This window comes from Nuphar pumila, chromosome 8, assembly GCF_984573655.1.
Source record: "Nuphar pumila chromosome 8, dmNupPumi1.hap1.1, whole genome shotgun sequence".
In the NCBI taxonomy this organism is placed as follows: Eukaryota; Viridiplantae; Streptophyta; class Magnoliopsida; order Nymphaeales; family Nymphaeaceae; genus Nuphar; species Nuphar pumila.
In genome coordinates this window covers 985955-1013808 of record NC_143256.1, presented here as the reverse complement: position 1 = coordinate 1013808, position 27854 = coordinate 985955, and the positions used below count along the sequence as shown (strand labels likewise).

Sequence of the window (27854 nt, the reverse complement as noted above, 5' to 3'; positions counted from 1 at the left end):
TACACCAGTAAAAATGTTTTTTTATTATACATTCCCTGTCAATATATAGCAGATACATAACTACAAATTGTCAGCAACAAGCACAAACCCTTTGAAACATGACTTAGAAGATACCACAGGCACATGAAGGGTCAATGATACATATTCATTGCATCCCTGTTCGATTCCTTACTTCCCCAGTATGTAGTCATTTTGAAGATCATGCCACCTTCGACAATAAGCTTTAAACACCAAAAGTGAAACTCATGTCTTAATTTGCCCACTAAAAAAAGAAACCTGTGCCATTCTATGCCTTAATGACCACTTATGCCAGTGTGAGTTACACAAAAATATGGAAGACGGTGCACAATGGTGCATGTATCATGCTTCTTCTGCACAAGATTTCCAGCTCTTGGTAGATTAACGATCAACAAAAGTTATTACAGCAATCAGTTGAGTAGACATGGCCAAATATCATGAATTCTGACAAATCCTGATTCATGAGTTGGTGAAGAATGAATTAATGTGGATGCCTCTAGTTATGCTGTTCAAAGATCACAGCCTTTACATGTCACCTACGCACAAGCAAACAACAATCATCATCATCATCATCATCTACACTGCTATAAAAGAGTGAGATTTTGGCAGGTAACCTTATTCTTCTGATGTTGAAAAGGAGTGTTCCGCATGCCGCTACAACTACAACTCTTACTGCCTGTAATAGGACAGTACATTATGATTTATGCTCATAGTCGATGCTTTAGTTATTAAAAGTGGACAGAGATAAGGTGAAGACCAAAAGAAGCTGATATGCCATCAAACGTAATTAAAAACAAATGAAGAAAAGGAAACTACCAATCCAAAAGGACAGGAATTGGCAACTGAAGCATGGCCACAGCTGACTACATGCAATGTCACAATGATTCGTGGACTCAACAACATGGGATTTGGATCAACTCGAAAGTTCTTTTTTTTTTCAAAAAATGGGACAAGACAACACCGTTTTTTTTTAATCAATAAAAACTATTTTTTGAATATTTTAACATTTAAAATGGCTCAATTATTAAAATAAAATAAAATATTATTTAAAATTATTAAAATAATGCCGTATGTGTCAGTGTCCAAGCATGTCTTCTCGTGTCACCAGGGACACACAGCTAAAATGGCATGTCCCTATTACATAACAAACGAGAGCCGTCAATGCTGTTATACACAACAGAAGGAAACTAATATCTATGAATCAAGCCTTTCATTTATTAGAGTGCTGGATTCAGATATCGTGCAAATACCTTTTCGTTATATATCCTTTTCTTATAATTTTTAAACATTATGATTTTTGTTTCTTAAGACAAGTTTTTTCCAAGTTTCATTATGTATGATATAATACAATACACTTTTAGATATTCTGTTGAATGCTTCTACATATGTGCTTTTACCCACCAATGAAGTTCCGAATCGTTACACTATCATTTGCCTTTCAGATAGCCATACACCGACTAGTGCAGCCAATGATATTCTTTTAGGGCCTCCCATCAAAGGGTTGTCATGTTCACTTGAGGTCTTCATTTCTTCAGGGGATTACATATAGGAGGTCTATTGCTCTTGGGATTTAATTTGGCAAGCAGCAGCCGTTTCGACTGTTTCCATTACAAAAATCAAATATTGCCACAAACATGCACATGATATTCAATTCTACGTTAATCTTGGACTGAAGTCAATAATAAAAACAATATGCAAATGGAAGCATCAAAGGCCAAAGTTTAATCAATAGAAACAAATTAAGAGGTTGACTAGTTACACCTATTTAGAATATATGAATTTTAATCAACTAGCATTCTATGTCACAGTTACATTTTATTTTTTGCACGTATTTAATATGACACGGTTTGACATGGAACCAGACACAAAATTCATTATGACACGATATTGACACGTTGTAGATCATGTCATTTTTTGAATTGCGTCTTTTGAATTTAAGACAATTGTGTTTTTTGGTTTACTCTTTTAAGTGTCCCAATAATAGCCGCCCTACTACTCTTTATATACTTTTTACTTTTTAAATCATTTGTTTGAGAGTTCCAATGTCCAACTCTCTCTCTCTCTCTCTCTCTCTCTCTCTCTCTCTCTCTCTCTCCCCGTACCACATCTACCCTCACACTTTAAATATCACTAAAATACCATCATATAAAGTGAACTTTTAAAAATTTAGATACACCTACTGTGAAATGAAAACCTACCCAATAGAAAACCTCCCAAACCTATCCAATAAGAAACATTTATCAGATTTTTGGTGTTTTTTCGAAATTCTGACCTTAGAGATGTGTTCAGCATGTTTGATTTACTAGAAATCAACACTTGGACCATGCATTTTGGATGGAAAAAATGGTATTTGGAGACTCAAAATTTTATGAAATTGTAGGTCGTTGATGTTTGAAACCTTATAACAACATATCCATGCATCGTAATCAAATACTCCAAGATTCCTATAAAAACAAGTGCATAGATCACATCTGTAAGGTCAGAATTACAAAAAAAACACCAAAAATCCAATAAATATTTTTTATTGGGTAGGTTTTCATTCCCCCCCCCCCAACCACCACACACACACACATATATATATAGATAGAGAGAGAGAGAGAGATGGGAGCCCATGTTTCTGCTGTGGAAGGGAAAACATGTCAAAGTCAAGGTACCACTAGCATTTATGTGAGCTATAAAATGCCTATCAAACGGTGCAAATTAATAATTTTTGTTATATGTGAAATATAATTTCTCTAAAATTGTTTAACTTTTGAAATGAAACACCCCCTTATATATTCCACTATGGATTCTCGGCACAAGAAAGATGATCAATATATACATCTTAATGAGACCAAAACATGAATAGCCAAACCTGTTTGAGGAATCCATCCAATAAATCTAGCACATCCATCAAATTATCAAGCCTTGGTTTTCTTTGACTGCAAGAATCCTTGTCATCCTGGTTCGGCAAAACTTGTGATCCATCAATTGCCACATCCTGCAGTCATCATGATTCATAAGAAATAATAACCATTGATCAATAATGACATCAAAAAATATTTGACAAAAAGTAGAACCAATCTTGACAAGTTTACAAGATACCAAAATATAATTGTACATCCATATAATGTAAAAATTTGAACAGCACCTAATCATACAGTTGTAATAACAAAGGAATTTAGATTTTGGGGTGATTTTATGTTTATTTCCTGGTTCCAAAATGCTAAATCTGATTTTTGAAAACTTCAAATTAATAAGTCATACTAGCATGAAAGTGGTTCCAAAAGAGCAGATAATGCATATCTTACAGTGCAATATATGTAGGATAGAAAAATTACTATCCTAGTTCCAAAGTCCAGCCGATCATCCAAAAGTTTGGAAGTGCCCATGAATACTTGCCTAGTGTTTGGATATGTCCACCATAACCAACATTCATGACTTTCCATTAACACATGGATTTAATTAGTTCAAGAAAATGTACCGTGGTGTATGTTGTTTGCTGATGATATTGTTTTGATTGATGAGTCTAGAGCTGGGGTTAATGCTAAGTTAGAATTATGGAAGCAAGAGGTTTTAAGTTGAGTAAGAGTAAGACAAAATATATGAAATGTCGGTTTAGTACGCAACGAAGTAGTGATGGGAGTGTAGTGAAGCTTGGTGAGCAAGAAATACCGGTGGATGACTCTTTCAAATATTTGTGATCTATCATTCAAAAGTATGGAGAAATTGATGGAGATGTAAATCATAGGATAAAGGTTGGGTGGATGAAATGGAAGAGTGCAACTGGAGTGTTGTGCGATCGTAGAATGCCATTGCGGTTGAAGGGAAAGTATTATAGGACCACTATTAGGCCCGCTTTACAATATGGTACGGAATGTTGGGCTGCCAAAAGACATCATATTCAAAAAATGAGTGTAGCTGAGATGCGTATGCTTAGATGGATGTGTGGAAATACAATAAAAGATAAGATTCGAAACGAGGAGATACGTAAGAAGGTAGGCATTGCATCCATTGAAAATAAGATGAGAGTGAATCGTTTACGGTGGTTTGGACATATTCGGCGAAGGCCTAATGATGCTCCAGTTAGAAGGATGAAGAAATGGGAAAATATATTAGTTAAAAGAGGTCGAGGTAGGCCTAAGAAGACTTGGATGGAGATGATAGGAAAGGATATGAATGCTTTGAACCTCACCGAGGAAATGGCATTGGATAGAAATGATTGGAGGAGAAGGATTCATGTGGAAGACCCAGAATGATTTTCTTTTTTGGTTCATATCGCCGACCCCAATTGTTTTGGGATGAAGGCGTAGTTGTTGTTGTTGTTTGTTGTAATAAACTATACAATTTTCCCACATTTTCAAATTTAGAGATTGAATAATTTATTTTGTAAATCTGTAAAACCCGAGATTTTTCTGACGATTAAAATGAATATATGATGGAGTATTGATGTGATTATGACTATAATTGTGCATTCTTGATTTTCTTGATCTTCTTAAAATTCTTGATTTTGTGATATTCTTGATTTGATTGAATTTCTCGATTTTCTTGATTTCGATTAATTATGAATCTTTGTCTCAAGTTATGAATGATATTTCAAGAATAATCGAAAAAGATAAATTATGAAAACTTTATGAGTTTGGTGTGGTTTGGATCTTGAACTTCGATTCTGGATCCAAAATTGCCATTTGGATCCAAGTTGGATCTGGGGTGCAGTTCAGTTTGGATCTAATTTAAAATGTTATTTAGATCCAATGGATACATTTTGGACCCTCATAGGGGACGTCCAATGTGGACCCCCATTTAGATCCAAGAGTCCATGTGGATTAAATTATCCTCTAGTTTTACATTTATAAAAATAATTAAAAAAAAAGATAATTAAGACTTTTAATTTAAATATTTTTAAAGCAATAAATAAAGGAGGATGTCCCACACTTCTAGAAGAGTCCACACAAGTTGGATGGGATGGAGTTAGTTGTTAAAAAGTCAAGCCTAATTATCTCACTAAAATAATATTAGAAAAAAAATTGATATGGCTAAAGAATTAGGAGTCTAGAAGCTAGGATTTTTCTAGTAAGGGCTCCTCTTCCCCTCCACACGATTTTAGAGAGGGAGGGTCCAAATTAGATCAGCCTATGGTTGGGAAGGGGATATAAATACCCCCCTCCCACACGCCCCATACATCTTTTGAGAAAATTTTCTTTTCTCTCTCTCTCTTCTTCTTTCTCTCCTTTTTCTCCTTTGTATTTTTATTTTCTCTCTCCTCCAAAACGTCTAGAAGGTCAGGAGAAGTCTTGTGCAGCCATTAAACCTGCACTTACCTCATTGGTGGTGGTGGAGTAAAAGTCGGATTACTCGATTCCCTCATTCTACCCTAAAGATCTATCATTTTATGGGTAAGATTTACGTAGTCGATGCTCCTTACGTACATGAAGCATGCATGTCTAGATTATTTTAGTTTTCAATAACATACGAACATGTTTTGATCTGTTCTACATGTTTTCTTGGTTGAAGAAATCGTTTCTTAGGTTCGAAAAAGATAAATAGTAAGTTTTTCATAAAAATGATTTTGAGAAACATGCATAATTAGGGTTTTGTTGTTATTTCGTATTAGATTCAATCATAACATGATTTTGATAGTGTTATTCATGTGTTAATTTATATCATGTCAGATCAAATCTAAACTAATAAGATTTTAAAGGTTTTATGATCTTAAAAAGGGTTTTTACAAAAACATTTTCTGAGAAACCAAAATCGGTGATGTCTGATATATTATTCCCGACCAGTTTCGAAAATAAATCGATATCTTCTTGAATATCGGTTCGAAAAATCTAAATAAAATTACTATGATGATCTCATCTTGATCTTGAATTTAGAACCTTGTTTTATCTTTTTTGAATTTGTATTGATAAAAATACACCCATTTTAACAGAGCCCCATATTCTGGCTCTAGTTACAGGATGGTTTTGACCCATCTCTGGTAGAAGATGTAAACGCCTTTGAAAAATAACTCCAAATATTTTATAAAAATTTTGGGTGAATCTTAATACATAATAACAGACTCTGTAAAAAGAGTTTTGTCAAAAATGTTGTATATAAATTCCAAGAAATACATTAATCTGGTAAAAATCTTGCAGACTACAGATTCTAGATCGAAACTCTGTTAGAACATGGTTCCATAAAAGTTGGTAACCACAGTAAAAATACTGTGATTTTATATAAGTCTTGTTATACCAGACAAATTTTATAAAAACAGGTCAATAGGGATCCAAGTTTCCCAGAAGACTTATGCTTATGTTTAAGTAGTAACATGTTAGGGACTTATGGTTTCAATATATTTCTGATATACATTACATATTATCAGTGTTTATTAACTCTATTGCATAAAAAATAATGTGTTAGACATGTAAAAATATTTGAATGAAGGTTTATGTGAATTGTATGTGTAAGACCTGACTCAATTTGTATTATATTCAGCATGTTAATTTATTAGATCTCTGGATTCATACTTGATTTAATGTATATCTGATGACTTCTTCGTAATAGAATTAAGACTCCAATTTCTCAAAAATCGATTTAGGGTTTTGGATTTTTTTAATTGATTTGGATGTTTCAAAGGCATATTTAAATGAGATATGAATATTTACAAGTTTGTACAACATAAATTGAGTTAAGTAATGTGTATTCATCTTGTTTAAGTATGATTACAACTGAACGTAATTAAAAATATGTGAGCCTTTTCGGTTTGGGCTTATGGAGGCCTAAATCGGGGAAAAAGATTTATGTGTTTTTAGTTACGAGCCAGTTGTAGTGAGTTCTTTAATGTGTATGCTATCATAAATATTTCATTTAGATTTGATATGATTTGAGAACTGAAAGGCCAAGATATTAATTGGAGTCATATCGATTTGCTCGGTAAGGGTTTATGAGAGCTCTTATCAGGAAAGTCGGGTTTATAACTTTAATTATGTTTTGATGTTTTCTTTAAACTTTTCATAAATTCAGTTTTGAATTATATTAGATCTGATACTATGATAGAGATAAATGTGAGTTTGATTGCTTTTGGTAAGTTATGATTATGGTGTAGGGATGCCCTGTTTTCGAGGAAAGAGGCTCCTACACGTATTGTGATTGAGATTTGTAAAATTGTTCCATTATGGCAGTTTAATTATGTTATTTCATAATAAACTGATTATGAGCATGTTTATAAATGCAAAACATGTAAAAAATGAATATGAACATGTTAATTTTGTTGTATATTGGTCATATGTGCGGATGTAGAATGATGTATATGTGATATTACTGCATGTTTGTTCCTAAATATTTGAAATGTTGTGATACTACATAATTGAATTCCTAAACAGCATGTTGACATGATTCCTTATTGTGAGAACGCATGTTATGCTTTGAGAGGTCGTATTTGAAAATGCAGGTAGGATTGATAGAAATCTCCCAAAGTTGTATGGGCACTTGGTGTACTTGATGAAATTAAAATAATTTAAGGTTCCATAAGAGGAAACAGTGAGATGGCAATGCACTAGCCTAAATGTTAGTTGCATTTACCTATGATCTAATTCATAAAGATAACAATGTGATATATTTTCGAGTATACCTTTATTAAGGTATTCTGAACCGAAAAGACTAGTTTGGTCTACTTTAGAGAGGGTAGACAGTATGAACTCTTTGGGCCCTTATTTATTTTGAGCTGCGAGGGGCAATACCTCGATGGTCCTCCAGCCCAAAGAATTTAGGGGGACCAAGACTGCTACTTTTATCCTAAGTGGGCATGTCCTTATGAACTTCTGCAAAAGTGACTGATCATGATTATCATTGTGACCTGAAGCCATACCCCCAGGTAGAATTCTCTTGGAGCATGCCGCTACCTCTCACGGTCTGACTCTGAAAGGAGGATACGACTCAGGGGCTACTCGAAAAAATTAAAGTACATAACATAATAAACACCTGGGTAGTCTGGTTGTTTCGGGTTGGTCCTATGTCATACCTAGGTAGGTCATGGTAATCAAGTGGAATATAAATTACTTGCTCACTTTAGTTTACTGTATTTTATTCCTGTTCCAGAAAGTTTATAAATCCATTCTCATTGATACATATCTTGATTTCATTTGAAATTAATGTTATAAATGCTTGAGATTGTTATTTCATATTTGTTTATGAATCATAGATGCATGAATACCTTGTGGAAATCTTGTATCTGCTTTCTGATAGTTGATGTAGTTCTTAGTTATTTATATCATACAAACTTTATGTGTTGTATCTTGCATTAGCTCTGTGAATTTTACTGAGATTTTCCAAAGTCTCATGCTTTCAAAATAAAATGTTTTTCAAGTAATCTATGATAGTTCGAGTGAGTGCAGGATGCTGGAGGGGGTTGTGCATGTTGATGTTTTCGATGATCCCAAGGGCTCCTTATTTCTTTTATATTTGATAATTATCGATTTTATGAATGACTATTTAATTGAACAATTGCTTTAATGGTTCAATACTGAAATGCGATTATTTAATATTTAGTGATTTTTATTCATGGTATGTGATGGCAGTAATTTTTAAAATGTAATGTGTCTGGGAGATTTAACCAAGAAACCAGTTAATGAAATTGATTTCCAAAATCAATATCTTTCCGCTATGTTTACTCACATAAGTAATAACTTAAAGTTTTTGTCATTTAGATGCTTTAATCTTGAACTTTGTTCTACGGAGCTATTAAACGTCGGTGCATGCGCAGGCTGACTCCCTAGAGCTTAATTCGGTTAAGGTGATGCCAATGATGAAAGACTTGGTTTAACAATTTCTTTTATGTAATGATTCAATCGGATTCGTTGACGGTGGTTCCGTACTGGATTTGGTACTAGGAGGCTAAGACATGCTCGTGCTTGCGTTCAGGCGGGTCGTCTAGTACTTGTACGGTTGGAACGGGTTCATTAATAAGACCATTACATTATTACATTTTAGAAAAGAAAAGAATAGAATCGACCTTTTGTTAACTTGAAAAAAAAAATCTTGGTATTTTTTGGTTGAAATGTGTTGAGCCACAAAATTTGTCTCAAACTTCTAATATTTGATGATGGTAAAAGAGAAAAGACGTCGTCATTCATGACTGGGTCTGCATCCAGACCCAATACGTTTTATTTTATTTAAACACATGCTCATTAATGACATGTTGTAATTTTAATATTTTATGTAATGGGTATTTTCGTACCCTAATTTTTGTACATGAGTATACTTAATGAAATGTAAGAACTACAGGCCCTATTGGGTTTTCCTCAGCAGCCATCAGAGCCTCTCTCTCCTCCCTCATTGTTTTCTGACATGGTATCAGAGTAGTGATCCTCTCCAAGGTCTGCGGTTCCAAGGTATTTTTCTTACTCTTCCTTTTCTTGAATCTCTAAGCCATCTAAGCCAACGTATTCTGCAAAATATCCCTTTCCTGTCAACATATTCTCTTTCTCTTTCTTTTCTGCATATTTTTCTCATCTCTAAAATCTGCATCTTGGTTTCTAAAATATGCATCTACCCTTTCTCTTTTAAAATCTGCATCTATTTCTAAATCTGAATATGCGTATTCATCACCCTCCTCTTGTTCTAATCTCATATTGTTTGACGTGATTCCATTTTCTTTTCACATCACGTCTATTGTAATGAAATAAGCGGAAGAAACCAAGAATGCTAAAGCATTCGCAATGTCCCACACGGACAAGTGCAACAACGCACAAGAGAGAAAATCCACTAAGGGATATACAAAGGGCCTTATAAAAAGGCTACACACATGAAAAATAATATCACTATTATTGAAGAGGAGCTCTCAAGAGCAATACAACATACATGGGGGGTTCCCCCTATTTATAAGAAAAGGAGACCAAAGGGGCTCCCAATAGAGTCGTTGGGAGCTCCCAACGGTCACATATGTGACCGTTGGGGGCCCCAACGACTCCATTGTGGGGCCCCTTTTCGGTATCCAAAAAATACAATTTTAAAAATAAAAAGAAAAATAAAAAATAGTAAAATGAGAGAAACAAAATAAGTACCCCTATGGGGTACTTTGTGAAATGACCATAATACCCCTATCGGGTATTATGGTATTATTACATATGTTTTAACACCCCCCTCAAACTTTACGGGGGAATGACCGAAAGTTTGCCAAGAAGGAACAAGAAGCGAGGAGCAGGCAGGGCTTTGGTAAAGAAATCTGCAAGTTGATATTCTGAAGTGACATATGGCAGTGTAACTGTCCCACGAAGATATTCATCACGTACATAATGACAGTCCATCTCAATATGTTTAGTCCTTTCATGAAAGGTGTGGTTGCTGGCAATATAGATGGCACTTTTGTTGTCGCAACAAAGCTTCGAAGCACCGGTAATTTCGACTCCCATATCTTGAAGAAGACTTCGAAGCCACACAAGCTCCATTGTAGTGGTTGCCATAGCCCTGTATTCTGCTTCAGTAGAAGACAATGAGACTTTCTGTTGTTTCTTGCACCTCCAAGCAATTAACGAATCTCCTAGAAACACACAAAAGCCAGTAGTTGAGATTCGATCATTTGGGTTTCCTCCCCAGTCAGCATCAGTATAAGCTAGTAAATCTAAGGAAGAGATTGAGGATAGGAATAGCCCTTTAGTCAAAGTATTTTTAATATATCGAATGATCCGGAGCACAGCACTCATATGCACAGATGTAGGAGCATGCTGAAATTGGCTTGCAGAGTGCACAGCATGAGCGATATCGGGCCTGGTGATAGTCAGATAGGTGAGGGAGCCTATGAGTTGCCTGTAGGGCGTAGGATCATCCAGCAGAACTCCATCCTCCAGTCGTAGTTTAGCATTGATAACTTCGGGAGTCTCCACCTTTTTATCATCTGAAATCCCAGATTTGGAACATATGTCTGCAGCAAGCTTCATCTGTGACAATATATACCCGCGAGGAGAGTATGCAACTTCTATACCAAGAAAGTACCTGAGAAAACCCAGATCAGACATATCAAAATTATGTTTTAACATATTTTTAACTTTAAGAATACCACTTTCATCATTGCCAGAGATGATCATATCATCAACATAAAGCAGAAGGATGATGATACTATTACCTGCATGTTTAACAAAAAGAGCAGTGTCAGTATAACATGAGCGAAATCCCAATTGTAACATGATAGCACTAAATCTATCATACCAAGCCTTAGGGGCTTGTTTAAGACCATATAAGGCTTTTAATAACCGAAGGGTTTGACCTTGGTTAACACTGATTCCCGGCGGAGGGTCCATATATACTTCTTCATTCAACTGACCATTAAGAAAGGCATTTTTAACATCTAATTGGAATATAGGTCATTTCTTAGATGATGCTACCGCAATTAAAGTTCTAACACTTGTCATGCGAGCCACGGGAGCAAAAGTCTCTTCATAATCGATGCCATATTCTTGTGAGTATCCCTTAGCAACTAATCTAGCTTTATAACGCTCTAGGGAACCATCACTTTTTGTTTTGACTTTGTAGACCCATCGACATCCTATAGCTTTCTTATTTGGAGGAAGGTGAACTATTTCCCAAGTTTTAGCTTCATTTAAAGCATCTAGTTCAACTTTCATTGCTTCAACCCAATGAGGTATACTTTTTGCTTGATTATAATGGGAGGGTTCATAGTAAGAATGCAAGGCTATTAGACAAGCTCTATATTTAGGTGAAAGAGTTGCATATGAGACAAACCTATTAGGTGGAATTGATTCTCTAGAAGAACGCCTAAGGGAGGTTTCTTCTAGGGGTTCATTAAGCCGCAAGAATTTTTCTAAAGCACTAATAGGTTGGGCTTCCTCACGCCGAGTGTATACTTGGAGATTGTCACCATTAGTTGGTGATACATCATTATCATGAGAATCATGAGTATTTTCTAAAACTTCCGGATGACTCAAAGAGTCATCATTTGAATCTTCTAAAAGATCATTGATAAACATATAATTAATTTCATTTGATTTTTCCAATATGTCAAATCCATTTTCATCTTCTAAAAAGGTTACATCTTTGAAGACAAATAACTTATTGTTTTTATGATCAAAGCATCTATAGCCTTTTTGATTTTCACCATATCCTAAAAATACGCATTCTATTGCTTTAGGTGACAATTTATCTCTTTTATGCAAAAGAACAAAGCATTTACACCCGAAAATACGAAGACGATTGTAGTCGGGTGTCATATTAAAAAGTTTTTCATAAGGGGAGATGTTATGCAATTTTGAAGATGGCATCCTATTGATTAAATAGGTGGAGGTCAACACGGCTTCGGCCCAAAACTTTTTAGGAATATTTTTAGAAATGAGTAAGGATCTAGTGGTTTCTAAAATATGTCTATGTTTTCTCTCCGCTAGACCGTTTTGTTGAGGAGTCCTTGGGCAAGATTTTTGATGACAAATGCCATGTTGTTTTAGATATGATTGAAAATCATTTGATAAATACTCTCCACCCGAATCGGATCTAAGAATGGATATTTGACTTTGAAATTGATTTTGAACTTTTGCATGAAATTCTTTGAAGAAGTTAAAAACTTCCGATTTAGCATTAAGAAAATAAATCCATACATATCTAGTATAATCATCAATAAACGTAACATAATACGAATAACCACCTTTGGATAAAACCGGAGATGGTCCCCATACATCGGAATGCACCAATTCAAAAGGTCTTGTTGTCACAAAGGTTCTAATAGGAAAAGGAGTAGACTTCATTTTTCCAAAAATGCAATCTTTGCAATTGATATCTTTTTCTTTACAAAACTTGCTTCCAAAAGGAAAAAGATACATTTTTGAGTAACTTGGATGTCCAAGTCTTTTATGCCAAGTTTCAATATTTTTGTCTTGGACATAAGTACAAAATGAGGTATTTGGAAGTGTTAAGTCATCCATAAAATAAAGGTCTCCCTTCCTATGGCCTTGCCCAATCCGCTTCCCGGACCGGAGATCCTGCACAAAGCACCCTTGGGATGAGAAAGATATTTCACATCCATGGTCGGCTATTTGAGAAACGGAAAAGAGGTTAAGATTTAATTTAGGAACTATTCTAACTTTTGGAACAAGAAAATTTTGAGTATTTTTAGAATCAAGAGTTCCAATACCATTTATTTTGAGAAAAGTTCCATCGGCCGTAGAGACACAAGATAATTTTGAATTGGCGTGCACATTGGTCAATGCATTTTCATGAGGAGTCATGTGAAAAGAGGCTCCGGAATCTAAAATCCAAGAGTACGTACCGGGAGGTGATGATGAGGCAATGGCGGCACCGGAGGTGGAAGAAGTGACCTTTAGAATTTGTTGAAGAGCCAAGGAGATTTGTCCAAGAGTATCTTTGAGATCCCCGTTCTTGCCGTCATCTTCTTTGGTGGTGGATTCTTCAACGGAAGCCACCTTTGGCTTAAATGCCCCATTTAGCTTTGGGCAAACGGGTTTAATATGTCCCGGCTCATAACAATGGTGACATATAATCATTTTTCTTCCACCACTCCCTTGCTTACCAAAATGAGGTGGTTTGTATGTTTTAACATGATTGCCGGGTTTAGATACGGCAAGAACTTGCTCTATGCTTTTACCCATGCTATGCCTAGTCTCTTCTTGAGTAATCTCGGCAATAGCCTCTTCTAAGGGAGGAAACTTGGATCTATGGAGAAGTGAGGATCTCACTTGTTCAAATTCGGGACGAAGCCCAAATAAAAATTGAAACAATCTATCTTGTTCCATTTGTTTTTGTCTTAGAACCACATCCTCCATAGATACCCATTTAGGCTCTAAAAGAGCCAATTCATCCCACAAAGGATTTAGAGCACTATAGTAATCTTGTATGCTCATGTCACCTTGTTTTGTGGTTCTAACTTTTTCTTGCAAGAAATAGGCTCTTGCAAGATCCTTTTGGGTAAACATACCCTTCATAAAAAACCAAGCTTCATTTGCCCGGCGAAATTTTGCAATATTTGCACATACCTTGAGTTCGACATTATTCATAAACCATGCTAGGATTTTTGCATGGTTGCTCTCCCAATCTTCCATTTGATGATTATAGTCTTCAATGGCCTTGAGACGAGCATCGCCTTCAAGTGCTTTCTCTTGATCTCCTTCCATCTTTGTGAGCTTAAGTTGGGGTTCCGGAACGGTTCCCATGACATAACCTCAAAGCTTCTTGCCTTTGAGATTATTCTCCATTGCGGATGCCCACATCATGTAATTTTTTCCATTGAGTTTGAATGATAGATCGATCTTGACTTCCATTGCTACACAATGAAGATGTGAGAAAGAAAGGAAGTAGAGAGAGACAAGATTTTACCTTTAGAAGATCGTATGGCTCTGATACCATGTAATGAAATAAGCGGAAGAAACCAAGAATGCTAAAGCATTCGCAATGTCCCACACGGACAAGTGCAACAAGCACAAGAGAGAAAATCCACTAAGGGATATACAAAGGGCCTTATAAAAAGGCTACACACATGAAAAATAATATCACTATTATTGAAGAGGAGCTCTCAAGAGCAGTACAACATACATGGGGGGTTCCCCCTATTTATAAGAAAAGGAGACCAAAGGGGCTCCCAATAGAGTCGTTGAGAGCCCCCAACGGTCACATATGTGACCGTTGGGGGCCCCAACGACTCCATTGTGGGGGCCCTTTTCGGTATCCAAAAAATACAATTTTAAAAATAAAAAGAAAAATAAAAAATAGTAAAATGAGAGAAACAAAATAAGTACCCCTATGGGGTACTTTGTGAAATGACCATAATACCCCTATCGGGTATTATGGTATTATTACATATGTTTTAACAGTCTATATCGTTCCTCAATTTCTTCAAAAAAATAAGGTCAGTTTTAGATGAGTAAAATATCAAATTTCTTTTCCTTTTTGGGTTTCCCTTTCTTTTATTCCTCTTTGCATTTTTCGAAAAGAAAAACACGTTACATTCAAATAATGTGTTTCTATTTTCCTTTTCATTGACTGATCTTTATTCAGATCAGTTTGCTGCATAAACTCAACTTTTGTCTTAGGTTGATCTGCAAAAAAAAAAAAAGGCAGCCGAGTTCTCTGAAACTGCGTCTTGGTTCTGACTTTTATTTGTTGTTCTTTCAAAGTCTTGTTTTCGCCTTCAATCGCCTATGGATTCATTTTCTGCTTTTCAATCTGGCCTTTCTTTCAACTTTCTTAGAACAACTCCAATTTTCTCACCTGGAAAAGACAAATCATCCCATTCATAACAACTCCAATTTTCTGGACATCTAGATGGCTCTGTTTCTGTTACTCCAGAGTTTATTTCACAAGATGGCAAGACTGGGGAGGGTAACACTTCCATCACTTTTTCATAAATCCAGAATATATATCCTGGATGAAGCGAGATCAAGCTTTGGTTGCTTACATCACTTCCACCCTGTCACAGGAGGTACTTGTAGCAATCCCAGATGACTGCACAACTATGCAGTTATGGCATCGTCTTGTTCAGACGTATTCTCAAGTTTCTCAGGCTAGAATTCTATTTTTAAAGAGAGAGTTTCAAATGCTGAGAAAGGACTTCATGACTGTCATGGAGTATTTAAACAAAATGAAAACCATCACAGATCAGTTGGCTATTGTGGGTTGCGCGGTTAGTGATAAAGATATGGTGCAACAAACTTTGAGCGGGCTGAGACCCGATTAACATATGATGGTTACTTCCTTGCTGTGTTTACCAGACTTACCTACTTTTGAAGATCTTCGTGCTAAGCTCTTACAATATGAGATGACTTTGAAAGGATTCTCTGAAGGTAATCACAATCCCATTGGAGCACACGATGTTCTTGCCACAGAAGTTAACTATGGTCGAGGACGTGGCAGGTATGAATCTCAAGAAAGGGGAGGTCAAGAGAGAAATGGACAAGGAGCTCGTGGAATATTACCTACTCCCAGTATGTCTCCTAATCTGCAAAGGCAAAGAACAATACCCACTTGCTTTCTCTGCAACAAAAGAGGGCACATAAAGGCAAATTGTTGGTTTAACTCGCAAAATAGAGGAAAGCAATTGGAGACAAGAAAGGAAACAAATACATTGAAGAATAGTGGAGAAGTCAAAAAATTGTTATTATCTGCCTTGGCTGAATTGAACATCAAACAGAATGATCAAGGCACTTGGTATGTTGATTCCGGTGCAGCCACTCATGATGTTGGTAAGCTCCTAAATCTTGTTCCTTGTATTGGTAGAAATAGTATAGTCACTGGAGATGGGTCTCACCACCATATTTCGCACATTGGAAATTCTGTAATTCCTATGTCCAACTCTTCTCTTGCTCTTTCAAATGTCGTTCATGCTCCTAATATCAAGAAAAATATTATTTCGGTCTCTAAGCTTGTAGATGACATTAATGCTTCAGTTGAGTTTACTCCTTTTTTTGTTTGTGTTAAGGACCTTCACATGAGGAAAACGCTCGCTGAAGGAAAACGTCAAGGGAATATGTATGTGTTTCAAGAGAATCCTTCCTCTCGTGTTCAGCCCGTTGACTCCATCTTGAAGCTCACATCATCATCTTCAGTTCCTTCTAATAGTGTTTTTAATCTTTCTGAATGTATTGAGCCAAATCTTTGGCATGGTCGTCTGGGTCATTATAGTAGTCGCTTTATTGATAAGTTTGTTTCAAGTAGTCTTATTCCCAAGTCAAGTCTGAGTTTAAGCGTCGATAATAAAAAATGTTCTAGTTGTCTTCAGTGTAAGAGTCATGTTCTTCCATTTCATTCCATTAATAAAAGAGGTTCAAGACCATTTGAAATTATATGTTCCGATGTTTGGGGTCCGGCTCCAGTTCCTTTAATGTCTGGCACTAGATATTATCTCATTTTTATTGACAGTTATTCTCGATATACATGGATCTTCTTTATGAAAAGTAAATCTGAAACCTTCAAGTTATTTTGGAATTTTCATTCCTTTGTTCAAAATCAATTATCTGAGAATATCATTTGTTTCCAATGTGATGGGTGGGGGGGTGAATTCTCTTCAAATGACTTTATTAGTTTCCTCCAGACAAATGGAATAAGTAGGCAGATGTCTTGCCCTCATACACCTCAATAAAATGGGATTGCTGAACAGAAGCATCGCCATATTGTCGAGAGTGCAATGAGCATGATGCATGATAGTAATCTTCCAGTTACCTTCTAGACAGAGGCTTTTCATACAACAATCTATGTCATAAATCGATTGCCCATGAACATCTTGGAAAACAAATCACCCTATTTCTCTTTTCATGGTGTGCATCCAAACTATCATGATTTGTGTGTATTCAGGTGTGTATGTTATGTTCATGTTGACAGTTCCATACGAAACAAGTTTCAGGATAAGGCCTTAAAGTGCCGATTTGTTGGGTACGCTGATGATTACAAAGGCTACAGATGCTATGATCCTGTGAACAAGCGCATCAAAATATCTAGAAATGTTGTGTTTGACGAATCAAAATTTGGCCATAGTGCTAACACTCCTCCATAAATTGAAGTCTATCATCCTTGCTTGAACTCAGATCTCTTTTCTAATATTGATGATGTTTGTTCTTCTGAATGTAATCAAAGAGATAAGGGAAACGTACCTACTGCTGCCTAAAGAACTCAAGAAAATGTGATTTCTGAACCACTGTCGGCCCCCGAAAGGTATAAAGGCATTATTTACTCTAGACGTGAGAAGGAGATACCTCTCAGCTCTAATCAGGAGCAAAATTCTCCTTTTGTTTTCATTCAGTCACTTGTTCACAGAAGGTCTACCCGATCTCGACATCCAATTGATAGGTGGGTTAGTTATGAGAACTTCACGATGGTTTTTCAACTCTTCTTAGCCTCTTTGGGCAAGAAAGATCAACCCACAACATTTTATCAAGCAATAAATTCTAAGCGATAGATTTAAGCCATGAACAAAGAAATGGAGACTCTTCATGAATGTGGCACTTGGGATATTGTTCCCAAACCACACAATCGAAATATGGTTGGGTCAAAGTGGGTGTATAAGATAAAGTATAAGCCAGACGACACTATTGAGTGATACAAAGCTAGGCTGGTTGCCAAAGGCTTCACACAGGAGCAAGGACAAGACTATGATGAGACCTTCAATACAGTCGTGAAAATGGGCACTATCTGCATCATACTATCATTGGTTGTTGAGCATCAGTGGACTCTCAGCCAACAGGATGTGAAAAATGTGTTTCTACATGAAACTCTAAAGGAAGAAGTATACATGGAGCAACCCACTGGGTATGCAGAAGGGAACTCTAAAGAATATTGTGCAGGTTAAAGAGAGCTATATATGGACTGAAGTAGGCATCTCGATCTTGGTTTGACAATTTTTTACTTGAAGTTGAAAAATATGGCTTTAGTCGGTCTCTTCCTGACCATTCTCTTTTCATATTCAAATGCAAAGATATAGTTACCCTGTTATTGATATATATTGATGACATTATCATTACAGGTAACTCTAACGAACATATTGAATAGGTTAAAGAACTTTTAAACCATAGATTCAAGATGAAGGATCTTGGTAAGCTGTGATACTTTCTTGGAGTAGAAGTTTATAGGACTCCTGAAGGCATGACACTTACTTAACATAAGTATACCATTGATGTTCTTAGAAAGACAGGTATGACAAATTGCAAGCCTCTAAGCACACCCAGTGTACTTCATCAGAAACTCAGTTCCCAAGATGGAGATTTGTATGAGGACCCTACAGGATATCGCAGGATAGTAGGAATGCTTCAGTATCTTACCTTCACTCGGCCTAACATTATCTATTTTGTCAATCAGGTATCTCAGTTCATGCATGAACCACATATTGAGCATATGGAAGCTGTTAAACGCATTCTTCGATATTTGAAGGGAACTATTGGAGATGGTCTTTTGTACAGAAAGAGTATGCATGGCCATCACATGCATGAACTTCTTACACAGATTCAGATTGGGCAGGAGATCCAGATGAGCGTAGGTCAGTCTCAAGATACTGTATTTTCATTGGCTTAAATCTTGTCTCCTGAAGCAGTAGGAAACAAAAAGCCATAGCCAGGTCGAGCACAGAAGCTGAATATAGATCAATGACAGCTGCTACAGCCGAAGTATCATGGATCAGACACCTGCTGACAGAAGTAGGAGAATTGATTTCTAAAAGTGTTCTCTTGTGTGAGAATCAAAGTGTTATCAACATGTCATTCAATCCTATCTACCACAGTCGTGCTAAGCATATTGAAATTGACCAACATTTTGTAAGACAGAAGGTTGAAGAAAAGAAAATTGAACCAGAATACGTTCAGACTGTTGATCAAGTTGCTGACTTGTTTACAAAAGGACTTATCAAGGATAGATTTTGGATGTTAAAGGGCAAGTTGTTCATGGTTTAAAACCATGTACAAATTGACGGAGGGTGAAAGATGTCGTCATTCACGACTGGGTCTGGATCCTGAGATCCAGACCCAATACATTTTATTTTATTTAAACACATGCTCATTAATGGCATGTTGTAATTTTAATATTTTATGTAATGGGTATTTTTGTACCCTAATTTATGTACATGTGTACTTAATGAAATGTAAAAACCGCAGGCCCTATTGGGTTTTCCTCTATAGCCATCAGAGCCTCTCTCTCCTCCCTCATCGTTTTCTGACAAAAAGAACAATTCTGAAGATTTATTTACCGATGTGGAACCTAATAGCACACCCCAAACCCATCCTTCCACAGAAAAAAAATGCAGCGGTTGAGAGGAAGAAGGGGCATAGCATTCAGAGTTCAGACACCTCTATATCTTGGTCAGGACTTAGAGCAGTTCCCATCTTTTCAATATGAAGAAGCTTTCACCAATGGTTTATTTGGTTTAATAGAATTGACCATGTTTGAGAACTAAAGCTTAATTATTTCACTTTCTTTAATGTATGATGCAGTGTTTCCATGATATTTGTTCTTACGGTCTTGCATCAGAGAAGATACAATTATGCCATATCCTCGATTCCGTGATTTCATGTCATGTGGAATATGTCGAAAAGGAGACCTACCCACATATTTGCATTTGCAAACACCTAACACTGCATAACAATAGCAATAAATTATTGAGTACCTCATTTGGTTCACTATTTGACAAAAAATTCTCTTGATTAGAATTGCCCACAAGTGCATCAGAAAATTATTCCCCTTCTTTTATTATTGGGATCTAGACAGTAGCAAGTTCTCTAGTAACCAAAACTAGAAAAAATGTAATGCCCCAAAAATTTTAACCTTAATTATAGTTCAAATATTAAAATTTCGAGACTATATTTTTTTTATAAGTATAAGTAAATCAGATCTTATAATGCATAAATGATTTTTAAAAACGATTAAGACTTTAGGCGCGGTTATACTAAAGATAACAATCAAATCAAAATGTACGGGATATACACATTTCAAACCACGTACAATATAAGACTGAAATATGAAGAGTTTTAATTTCATTTCAAATCAGAGTATGAAAACAATACTTCAGTCTCTACATGATCAAGTACTTAAAATGAAAAGATCATGAATACCAAGATCGCAAGATAAGAGTGAACCCTCGAGGATGCAGCTCGACCAACCCTTCGCTCCAACTACTCATCATACTTTACCTGCATTACATGTCCTCCATAAAACGGAGTCAGACTCGCTAAAGTCTGATAAAGCAACCTAAACTCAAACTTAAAGAAAACATATCAAGCATTTAAAGGTAAAGATATATTATTCATCCATCGTCAAGTGATAGACAAGGGAACAACGTCCTATGAGTTATTTATTTCAAGCATTCGAATATAAAGCATTTAAAATCATTTCATCACTTAATATTCTATTCAACCTTTAACTCACGTAATAAAGTATAATCTATATGCATACAAGTCATCGCATAAATATATATGCATCTAAGACATTTAGATCATTGCATTATTTTTATATGCATTCATAATTCTTATAAACAATAAGTCAAATCACATTTGACCATTTCAACATGAAACACATGCACATGCCTTATAAGTAATTTAGTTAGATATTCATGATGTGATATATTTACTCAGACAATCATAATGCAATCATTTGCAATGAAACTATGTAGGCGTGATGTATCATTCACCTAATAAGTCAAAACTAGTCATTTGTAAGCGTGATGTGTCATTCACTTATACGCTAACATAAGCGTCACAATCATAACCTAATATCAAGATCTAAAATCAATAAGGATCTAATTATCATATCTGAGTTCAATATATAATCATGTTATAATAGAAAAGTCAAATCTATAAATTCATAACTGGTTATCTCAATCAACTCAAAAGATCATCATTATTCATCATAACATTTCATTTATTCATAATAAAGATTTACAAAATCCACGTCGGATCACCTGGTCTGGGAAATGTACAACCTCACAAGGAGTTACCACCCTAAACGGATGGTCTGCCTGGTCTTAGACAATGCACTTCCTCACAGGAATATACCGTCTTCGCGGGCTATCCGCTTTTGGACAATGTACTTCCTCACGGAGACTTATCGCTCTAGTCGGATTACCTGATCTGGTCATGCACACCTTCATAGAGAATCCTTTGGGAACAGTTCCTCAACGGGTATCATATCCAGCGAAAACTATTGTGATACATGCATCAATACAATTGACCACTCTCATGGTCGATAGTCATCAACACAGGCATAAGCATGTATACAATCAAAGCATCACATTATATATCACTTCATATGGCATTAAAATTATAAAATCACACATTTAACCAATAAGGCTTCATGAACCAAAGTTCACTATTGAACTTAAACATTTATCACATGCATTCATAATTTCATTTCACGTGGCATTTAAATCATATCATACATAAGCATATCATCCTACGCATCATATCATCGCCACAAAGAACATTGCACTTCATAAATTGAACCTTGAAGCATGCGTAAACAAAACATGAGTTCTATGCATGCATACGTGAACATGCACATTTCATAATACGAAGCAACTAAACCTCAACATACATAACTCCTACGTAGTTCGAGATTTGCACACACGATAAAAGTCATATGCATTTTTCACCACATGAATCGATATATCACCTTAGATATAATTGTGTAAGGGTTGGTCAAAATCTCATTGACCATCCTACCGTACATCATACGCATATATTTCTCAAGCAAACAAGACATACAAGTTCAAAACAATTTATAACATTCGTATGCATTCTTCTTTACAAGAATAAATGAGTCTATCATATGACAAGACAATATATATAACATTCACAGTATGCATCGAAAACGACTTATACATATCCATAGTAGTTATATGTGCACCATGTATCAAATTCATATAAACACCCAAAGCAACATAGTATGCGCAAACCAAAGTATGATGATACACATTGCGTACATATTATACATTCATAAGTACATAGGCATTCAAACTCACACACAGGTGTACCTGCAACAAACATACTCCATATTCCACTAACAACAATCATGACAAGCATGATCTCCGAACTACAATCACAAGATTCCTAGATATCCACAACTAAGTGAAGTATGTGAGCATAACTTGTATTTGCAATTCATTTAGATATTCAACGCAACATCATGCTTACACAATTAGTGCCTAAAGATGCTCTTTATAAGTTCAGTTAAGGTATTTTACTTTAATAATGTGAAGAACAATGAATCGAAACTCAAAAGATCGAGGAGTTTCAAAGTCTGCAAAGACAAAAGACCGCTACCCAAGCAATACAACGAACCCTTTGTGTGCGATCGCAAATGCCAAAAACTCAAAAAATGTCAATTATAACAAGATTAGCCAAAAATAGCAAATTACCTTATAAATCATTACCAAGAGCCAAATAACACACAAATACACTCCAATAATTTACAAACTCCATCAAAAATATATTTAAATATAATATATATATATATATAAATAGTGATTTATAGCCCAAAATAGTTCTATAAATGCAAAGTATACCTTGATTGGCTTGAATGAACAAATGAATATATAATAAATAAATGAAATTCAAAAACTAGAAACACATTTCTAATTTGGAGATAAAAAAAATGAGTCCTTTATTTATTAATAATCCTAAAAAATTATGGGTTTTACAAAAAAGCTTTTGCAACATCATTTCATCATTTATGCTTCACCTCCGCATGGCTGTATGAGAAGTCAATCATATCAAAAATGCACTATTTTTGTTAAAGGTCTGGCAAAAGATAGAAAAACATGTCCCCTTTGGAAAAATTGATGACTCATAACTGAGACCTAAAGTTTAACTATACAAGTTTATTTACATACCTATTTTCTCTAAAAAGTTATACTGTAAGGAAAATGGAAAATATATAAATCTTTTCCCTTAACATTTTGCATTCAGTAACAAAGCAGTACAATTTACCATGAAAATGGTTCTTTATAGAAAACACAACTTTTCTGTGGAATTCTAAAAACTAGATGATATGGTGACCCAGACAAACCAAAACCTTCATGCTGCAGATTGTACAAAATTCAATGGTACTTTTGATATTAACAAAAATTTCAAAGTATTCTGTTAGAAACATTATTACATTGCATATCTGCAGCCAACTGTCAAAATTTATTTTTGGAATGAACAGCTGGGGTCAAGAAACCACCATCTATTCAGAATTATTCCGACATTACTCAGATTTTAAATAAAATTTAACACCAGAAAAGGTAAACAGGTTTTTATGGAAAATTTGCATAAACAATCTGATCATACACAAAGAGTTATACCAACATAGATGCGTCCATGCACAATTTCCATACATGTGCATGTGCATATGAGATTGGAGAAAGAGGGTCTCAAATTCAAGTTGTAAGGAGTTCAACTGGAGCATCATATTCTTTCCTAGTTCGTACATTTTCCATATCTCACTCTACCTTGGTGATTATTGAATCTAAGTAAATTGTATACATCTAAATTTGCTTGATGAATATATGCCATACTTATGTAGAAATAGTATTGCATGGTCATATAACAGAGTCTAGTGGCCTCATGTTGGAGGGCCAACAACTTTGAGTATGGTGACATTGCAACAGTAATCCTATTGTTAGTTGATTTTTGTGAATGTTGTGAAGTTCTAATGTAACAAAAAGGTGTTTAAAATGAATGAAATGTGCTGAAACACATATGGACTTGCACAAGTCACTGGAGAAGATGGGAATTAAAGAAGGAAAGCTTCAAAATCAAGTTTGAACAAGTCCGGGACATTTATCTTTGTTGTGACAAGGGAGTCTCAAGCCAAATAATGATTCCCTAATTCTGAGATATACTCACCTGCAGGGGGGGGAAATATATATGTTAATTCAGAAGATGTAGAAACAGAATAACATGAAGTATACTCACCTACAGGGGGAGAAAAATATATATGTTAATTCAGAAAATGCAGCAACAGAATAACATGAACCTCTGATTAAAGAAGGAAAAAAAAAGTGTTTCACCCCAAATTACGAGAAGAAAGAATTAAGCTTATACATGGATGCAATTGAAAAATTAACAAGACACGAGGCACTAACGGAAATTTCATAAGAACATGGAGCAAATACCTTTTCAGCAGCATGAGTTCTGCCCAATTTTTTTTGCAAAGTGTGTGTTTCTAAAACCGTATAGAACTCTGATATGTTCTTTACTTGTTTATTCCCCATTGTTATGCATAAGTATCTCATCTCATCACACATTATGTAAGCAGTGAGACTCTCAAAGGTGTTGCAATCTGGTTGAAAATTTGTTACAAGAGATTTCTGATATTTCTTTGAAGACTCACATGGAGATAAACTCCCCAATCCTTCAAACGATTCCAATTTCTGTTTGGTATCTGTGCATTGACAACTGAAAATATCCAAATGGGCAACTTGTCCAGTTTCATCATCTATCTTGAATGGATGAGTGTCTCCTTCATTTTGTGAAACAATCATACTGCCTGTAGTTTCAACATTGCTTAAATCACTTAATTGAAACAAACTGACAGCAACACCGTCATCCTCTTTGTAATTCCTATTACCATTGATGGGATGTTGTGGAAGGTCGTGGATAATTGAAGGCAAAAACTTTTTATTTGAATCTTCACTTTCAGCATCATCAATTGTGGAACGTTTCTCCTCCATAAATACATCAACCGGATGCTTTTTTTCAGCAGAACTGCCTCCTATAGCATTAACCTGCATATCCACTTTATGTGCCTCGTACACCTTGGCTGATTTTGATCTGGGCAACAGACTATATTCTTTAATAGAGTTCTGCTGCATGGATGATGCTTCAATTGAACTAACTGACTTACTTAGTTTGGTATGTTCCTTTTCAATCTCTTCTTGATTTGACACCACAGTTCTAGATTTGTTCTGTTTGTCTAACACATAATGTTTTGTCACATTTAGGATGTCAGATAGGGGCTTGCTTTGAGGCTCTCTATCTAAGCATAGTGGAGCCTTGACTCTATGTCCAATGAGCTGAGTGCCACAATCCTCTATTATCCTACCAGTGGAAGGAAGAAGAGTGAGCTTTTCTGACTGATTTGCAACAAAACTAACGCTCTTCAAGTGTGATTGCAAAGCCTCCTCATTGGGAATTTCTACAGATGAAACTTCTGAAGCTCCTGAAACCTTCTGGATCATGCTTGATGCCCCTCTGCCAGCTTCTACTTTACATGGATATTGTGCATCAGCTTCTACCTCAAATATGTGAAATTGTGTTTCCCTTGTGGAAACATTTGCACGTTTTGGTTCCTGCATTTTATTTTGTGTAAAATAAAATCCATATCTAATCCAGTACAAGAAATTATCAGATGATGGACTTACCTGAACTGCACTGCTCTCAAAAGCCTGTATCATTTCTTTGACCTTTCTAAGGTTTGGATTTGGATCATCCTCAGATTTAGCAAATTGAGGTTTATCCACCCTAGGTATGGCGCGAACTGATTCAGCATGAACAGATACATTGCCCGCTAAGTTATCTTTGGTTTTCCTATTATCCAAAGATGATGGAATTGTGGAGCTCATTGGCTGCAATTTAAGAACAAATGATACAGTTACAGTTTCTGAGAAATAATTAGCACACAAAGGGGTAGTTGATAACAAAAAACTGAAGCAATGTGTAGTAGGCTACTTAGTTTTTGATGCTTGATTCATTGAAGCAAGTTTTATAGAAATCTGCACAATATTCCCAAAGAATTTGTAGAGAGTTCGATGCTAATGGAAATACCCACAAAATGAGGAGAACCTGTTGAAAATGACATTGATATGAAAAGGTTTTGGGGAAATTATATGCAGAGCAATGCTGACCATGTTATTCAGCTTCAAAAATCTCAAAAAGTTGTGTAAATTATCATCACCGATGAGATTAATTCTGTTGAAGATGGTTAAAACTGTAGTTATTCTGAATATCTCTGGAGGCAGAATTTGATGAGCTCTCCATTCTATGAAGACTTAGTTCATTTGAAGAGACCCTCCAGAGTCCAGACACTAACATACATGAAGAAGCTGCAAAATCACAAGTTCATACCTCTCTAAATGGCAAGGGAGCTTCAGAAACTAATTGCTGGGACATTGACGTCATACCCAGTTCTGACTGGGAAGTTTCATTGCCATTACTTGGAAACTTCTCGGCACACCCTTCAGGAACACTTTTCTTAAGGGGCTCCTCTTCTTTCTTCTTCAATGCAGCTTCTCTCTGCCACATATACAAGCAAGCGAGGAAGAAGAAAAACATATTAGGTAATTGTTAAGAGACCATATCGCAATTCAGGTTGTAGTATACGTTCCATGGCCTGAATCTTCTGTCGCTCCGCATAGGATAAGATGAATTGCAGCTTGAGGTGAACAGACCCACCACTTTTGAGTGGGAAAATGTCATCCCACACACCTTTTTCTATTATAGAATGGCTTTCAATATCTGAAAAACAGATGGAACCAATTCAAACACCAATCTGTTGCATACCAATTCAAGACAATAAATAACCATAGCAGCAAAAACAAGTTACCAGCACGATCGATTTCATTCTCATCACAATCAAGAATTGAAATAGTCAAATTGTCGCGAAGATTAACCAATGGACTGAAAATAGAAACACCCAATGCGTTGGAGTAAGATGCAGAATTCTAATTTCACCAAAAAATTAGAGATTGGTAAGGAGGAAACTTCCCTGATTCACTTCATATTATTTCTTTCTCCTATATATATTTTTCAAAGTACTACTTACAATGTGAAGTCAGATGATTTCCAGACTATGACACCCTTGTTGCCTTCTACTAGTTGAGGCTCTGTTCTGTATGCTCTCTTCCCGTGAGCAACTACAAGTTCACCAACAAAGTACATCAAAACCCCACAAAACTCATGCACCATGAAGCCAAAACGAGAGGAAAAGATACCCAATTTAGAAAAGAAAGCGGAAGAAGCAAAAGAGAAACAATAAATGGAAAAGTGAAGCAACAGAAGAAAATTTACCCTTCACCAACACCATGTTTCTTCCTCCAGGTGATGATGACGCTACACATACAAGAAAAAGGGAAGGATAAAAGACCGCCAACAAAAGATTATACTCATACATAGAAAAAAAAAAGTGCGGAAAAGAGAGAAGGAAACAATTTCAGACTTACAACTTGATGCAGATGGAGCGTGCAGCTCCACCAACTCCAGAACTTCGTAACAGAAACAAAAAGAAAGAATTAGTTCAGCCGAACGTAGAGAATGCAATGAATGGGAGAGAGAGAGAGTCTTGTACCTGTAACTAAGATGGTTCCTGGCATTCAGGAAGCAATTGAGGGAGACCTCTCTGACTAAGCTGCTTCAGAGCTTGGGGGGCTTCTTTTGCCTCTTCTATTCATTGAAATGTGGTTGGGTAAC

General features: G+C 35.8%; 2 protein-coding genes across 3 annotated transcripts; both read right to left on the bottom strand.

Annotated features, from left to right (window-relative positions):
* On the bottom strand, positions 1-26694 carry LOC149829426 (uncharacterized). 2 transcript variants are annotated; one of them, XM_090015933.1, is made up of 6 exons: positions 26514-26694; positions 25811-26014; positions 24563-25738; positions 2873-2998; positions 633-694; positions 1-554 (listed from the first exon to the last, which is right to left on the bottom strand). In XM_090015933.1, exons 1-6 carry the CDS (start codon positions 26688-26690, stop codon positions 551-553), a joined length of 1749 nt encoding a protein of 582 aa, XP_089872059.1. In that variant the 5' UTR covers positions 26691-26694; the 3' UTR covers positions 1-550. The 2 variants fall into 2 exon arrangements, with proteins under 2 accessions (XP_089872059.1, XP_089872058.1); XM_090015932.1 differs by lacking the exons at positions 1-554; positions 633-694 and adding an exon at positions 1421-1616.
* LOC149829425 (uncharacterized) lies at positions 26607-27854 on the bottom strand. Its single transcript, XM_090015934.1, has 6 exons — positions 27733-27854; positions 27608-27649; positions 27456-27497; positions 27211-27301; positions 26992-27065; positions 26607-26903 (listed from the first exon to the last, which is right to left on the bottom strand). The coding sequence occupies exons 1-6, from the start codon at positions 27755-27757 to the stop codon at positions 26722-26724; spliced, it is 456 nt and encodes a 151-aa protein (XP_089872060.1). The 5' UTR covers positions 27758-27854; the 3' UTR covers positions 26607-26721.

Bases quoted from the DNA above. Each gene is read 5' to 3' on its own strand.
- LOC149829426 (XM_090015932.1), bottom strand. From the start codon at position 26,690: ATGTGGCAGAGAGAAGCTGCATTGAAGAAGAAAGAAGAGGAGCCCCTT. The intron at 25,739-25,810 runs GTAAGTCCATCA...AATAAAATGCAG, and splicing joins TTGAGAGCAGTGCAGTTCAG to GAACCAAAACGTGCAAATGT. The intron at 1,617-2,872 runs GTTTGGCTATTC...TAATGGAAACAG, and splicing joins TGGATGGATTCCTCAAACAG to TCGAAACGGCTGCTGCTTGC.
- LOC149829425 (XM_090015934.1), bottom strand. From the start codon at position 27,757: ATGCCAGGAACCATCTTAGTTACAG. The intron at 27,498-27,607 runs GTAAGTCTGAAA...TTGTATGTGTAG, and splicing joins CGCTCCATCTGCATCAAGTT to CGTCATCATCACCTGGAGGA. The intron at 27,302-27,455 runs GTAAATTTTCTT...GTGAACTTGTAG, and splicing joins AAACATGGTGTTGGTGAAGG to TTGCTCACGGGAAGAGAGCA.